At 36.9% G+C, this 2681-nt stretch overlaps 1 protein-coding gene across 1 annotated transcript in view; it reads right to left on the minus strand.

Moving 5' to 3' along the window:
• The window catches only part of SYN2 (synapsin II), a 183131-nt gene extending 182507 nt beyond the window's left edge, over positions 1–624 (minus strand). Inside the window, exon 1 of the mRNA XM_085302561.1 lies at positions 607–624. Coding sequence (XP_085158687.1) covers positions 607–624 — 18 coding nt within the window. The remainder of the gene's footprint in view (positions 1–606) is intronic.
• Positions 625–2681: the final 2057 nt, after the last annotated feature.

Consider the following 2681-nt stretch of genomic DNA (forward strand, 5'->3'; position numbering starts at 1 on the left):
CGGCCGGCCGCAGCGGCTGCCAACCCGGTCCCGCCAGCGCCGCCGCCCCGCGAATCCAGCCCTGCGCAGGGCGCGGTGTCACCTACTGCTGCGAAGGAAACGTTGGTTACAGCCTAGCTAACAAGTGCCTTAATTTTTCAACGAGTAACGCAGGCCCTGCAACAGCAGCATAGATGCCTCTGCTTTGGGCATTGCTTTTACGTTTCTATTCAGCGTTCATCAGGGCAGCAACGGATTTCCTGCATTGCCAGGAAATTGAAAAGAACAAAACAGCTAGGAGCAGCCACGTAATGGCTCAAATCACTCTGCCAGAAGCAGCAGCAATTTTAAAAAATATCCGCAACATGTTCCAGACTCCGACTCATTTCTGCAGGCAGCTGCCCTCAGCAGAACAACCACCGATGTTGCAACGGCAGCAACAGCAACTGCAGATCCCAGCTCAGAGCTGTGCTGCCCGTGTAAGGGCAGGCACAGGCATTACCTCTATTCTTTTATTGCACACTTGTGTCCCCTAGAATATTCACAAAGCTTGTTACTAACTAACCAAATAAGAAGTTTAATGAAGGAGCACAGATTTCAAGGTGCTATGCATGAAAGCAATTTTACATTGTTAGGGGAGACCATGGGTGCCTTTGCACATCTTAAAGCAGTAGGCTTTCTCTAAGCGTAAATTTAATTCTTCTTCCCCTTGAATTTGGGATAATCACCAAGTTTTAATGTAATGAAAGGTATATTCAGACTTTATTATATAATATACATATTTGTCTGATATATGCATAATTCCATAACATTGTGATTGATTTTTACATTCTACATATCATGCAACAGATGCTCCAAGATCATACACAGTAAATTCACAGAGCACATTATCAAATCTTTAACCTGAAAGTAAAGTTCTCAATGTTGACACTTCTATGGTTTTTATGTTAAAAGGCACAACTGCATAGAATTTTTAAGGAATCACAAATTTAGAAATATTGAAATACTGCATAAATATAAATGATAATAAGGCTCAAAGCTATTTAAAAAGTACTTACCTTTTAAAAGCCATAGACAAACTGTGGGGAGGAAAAAACATTCACTCCACACAGCCATTATATAGGCAATATAGGCAACAGATGCAGTTTTTTTGCATTAAGGGCACAGGAAACAAATGGTGAAACAATCTGCAGCAAAGAATGCAGTTACAATGCTCTGGTCATTTCACCACCCCTTGGCTTGCATTGCTACAGAATTTATAGAGCTACACTTACTTCAAGATAAATTTAGATCTGGTAGAATCTGGAGAGAATACCTAAATTTCTGTCAATACCATTAAGACATACTAAGGTTATTCATATTTCTGGAATACTTACAGGTAAGCACAACGACACAGAGCAAATCACTTGTAGACAGAGACTGAATATTGCAAGTGCCTGTGTATCACTTGCACTGACACCACACTTGCAAAGATGGTAAGATGATAGGACTGAGGAATTACCTTTCATTCYTCCTTGCTTTAATACTTACATCAACAATCCCTGCTCTCTTCTCTTCTAAAAAGCAGGAGGCCAAAAGTAAAGAAAGAAGGGACTAATACTTTTCAAAAGGTCAGTTTTTATACAGTACAAACTACTTCACTTCCTTATAAAGATACTACTGAAAAACACTCTAATCAGTCTGATATTGAACAAAGACACTCATATTTTTGAAATGACTGTTCTATATTGAACGTTGATTGTACCAAAATAGCACCTCTTTGGTCAGATTGCTTCTGATACATACTCAGAATCTGCTTATCTTATTGCAAAAGATCAGTTGGTCCAGCAAAGCCAAATTAAATAAAAAAGAATGAGTGGTATTACATTTTGCTTTGCATATCAAAGTATTAACCAGATCTCAATTGCAAGGCTAAAATTTATCTTCAGTGTCAGCTGTACTCTAAGGCAAGATATGTGTAGCAAATAGAAATGATAGGGAACGATTTAAATGTCAGGATTTGTTACTATAAAACAAAATAATAAGTGATTAAACATGGAGTGGTTAGGCTGTTCATGTTTCTGTGATGCAAGATCTTTTCTTAATGTATTTGTGTGGAAAACTTGTTTCCTGATTGATGAAATTGGATTCCTATCTATGATACTTTCCAGGAAAATAATTACTTTAAGATTACATGAAACAATCATAGTCATATCATAGCCAACATTAAAGGGCAACCATATCAGAAATTGTTGGCTATGATACAGTTTCATCTGTTAAGTGTTCTGGATAAGTAACACAAGCCTTGTTTAGCTACCCTATCCATTCAGGAGATGTTACAATCATGTAGAATGCTAAAATAGAATGTATTTCCTAGTTTACTTAATTTAGTCACATTTATTCACTTTAAATGCACTGCATCTTCTCTATAATCTTTGCTTTTTTTTCTTCTTTGCATTACTACCATGCTAAATTAAAAAAAATATACATCAGTCTCAAGTAGTAGGCTTTAGTGGGTTTTTTTTTGAAAAAATCATCTTTTAAAAACATTACAGAATTCTAAGTAGCTTATAGGAAATAAATCTGAAACTGCACTAAGGAAAATGGCAACTAAATATGGTCAACATAAAGAACTTTGTCCCTAGTGCAGAGGAAAAACAAACAAACAAACAAACAAACAATATAGTCCTTCACATAGCACTGTTACCATAAATTGAAAGCTT

Source organism: Rhea americana, unplaced genomic scaffold, assembly GCF_003343005.1.
Source record: "Rhea americana isolate MKP2758 unplaced genomic scaffold, rheAme1 scaffold_19, whole genome shotgun sequence".
Classification (NCBI taxonomy): Eukaryota; Metazoa; Chordata; class Aves; order Rheiformes; family Rheidae; genus Rhea; species Rhea americana.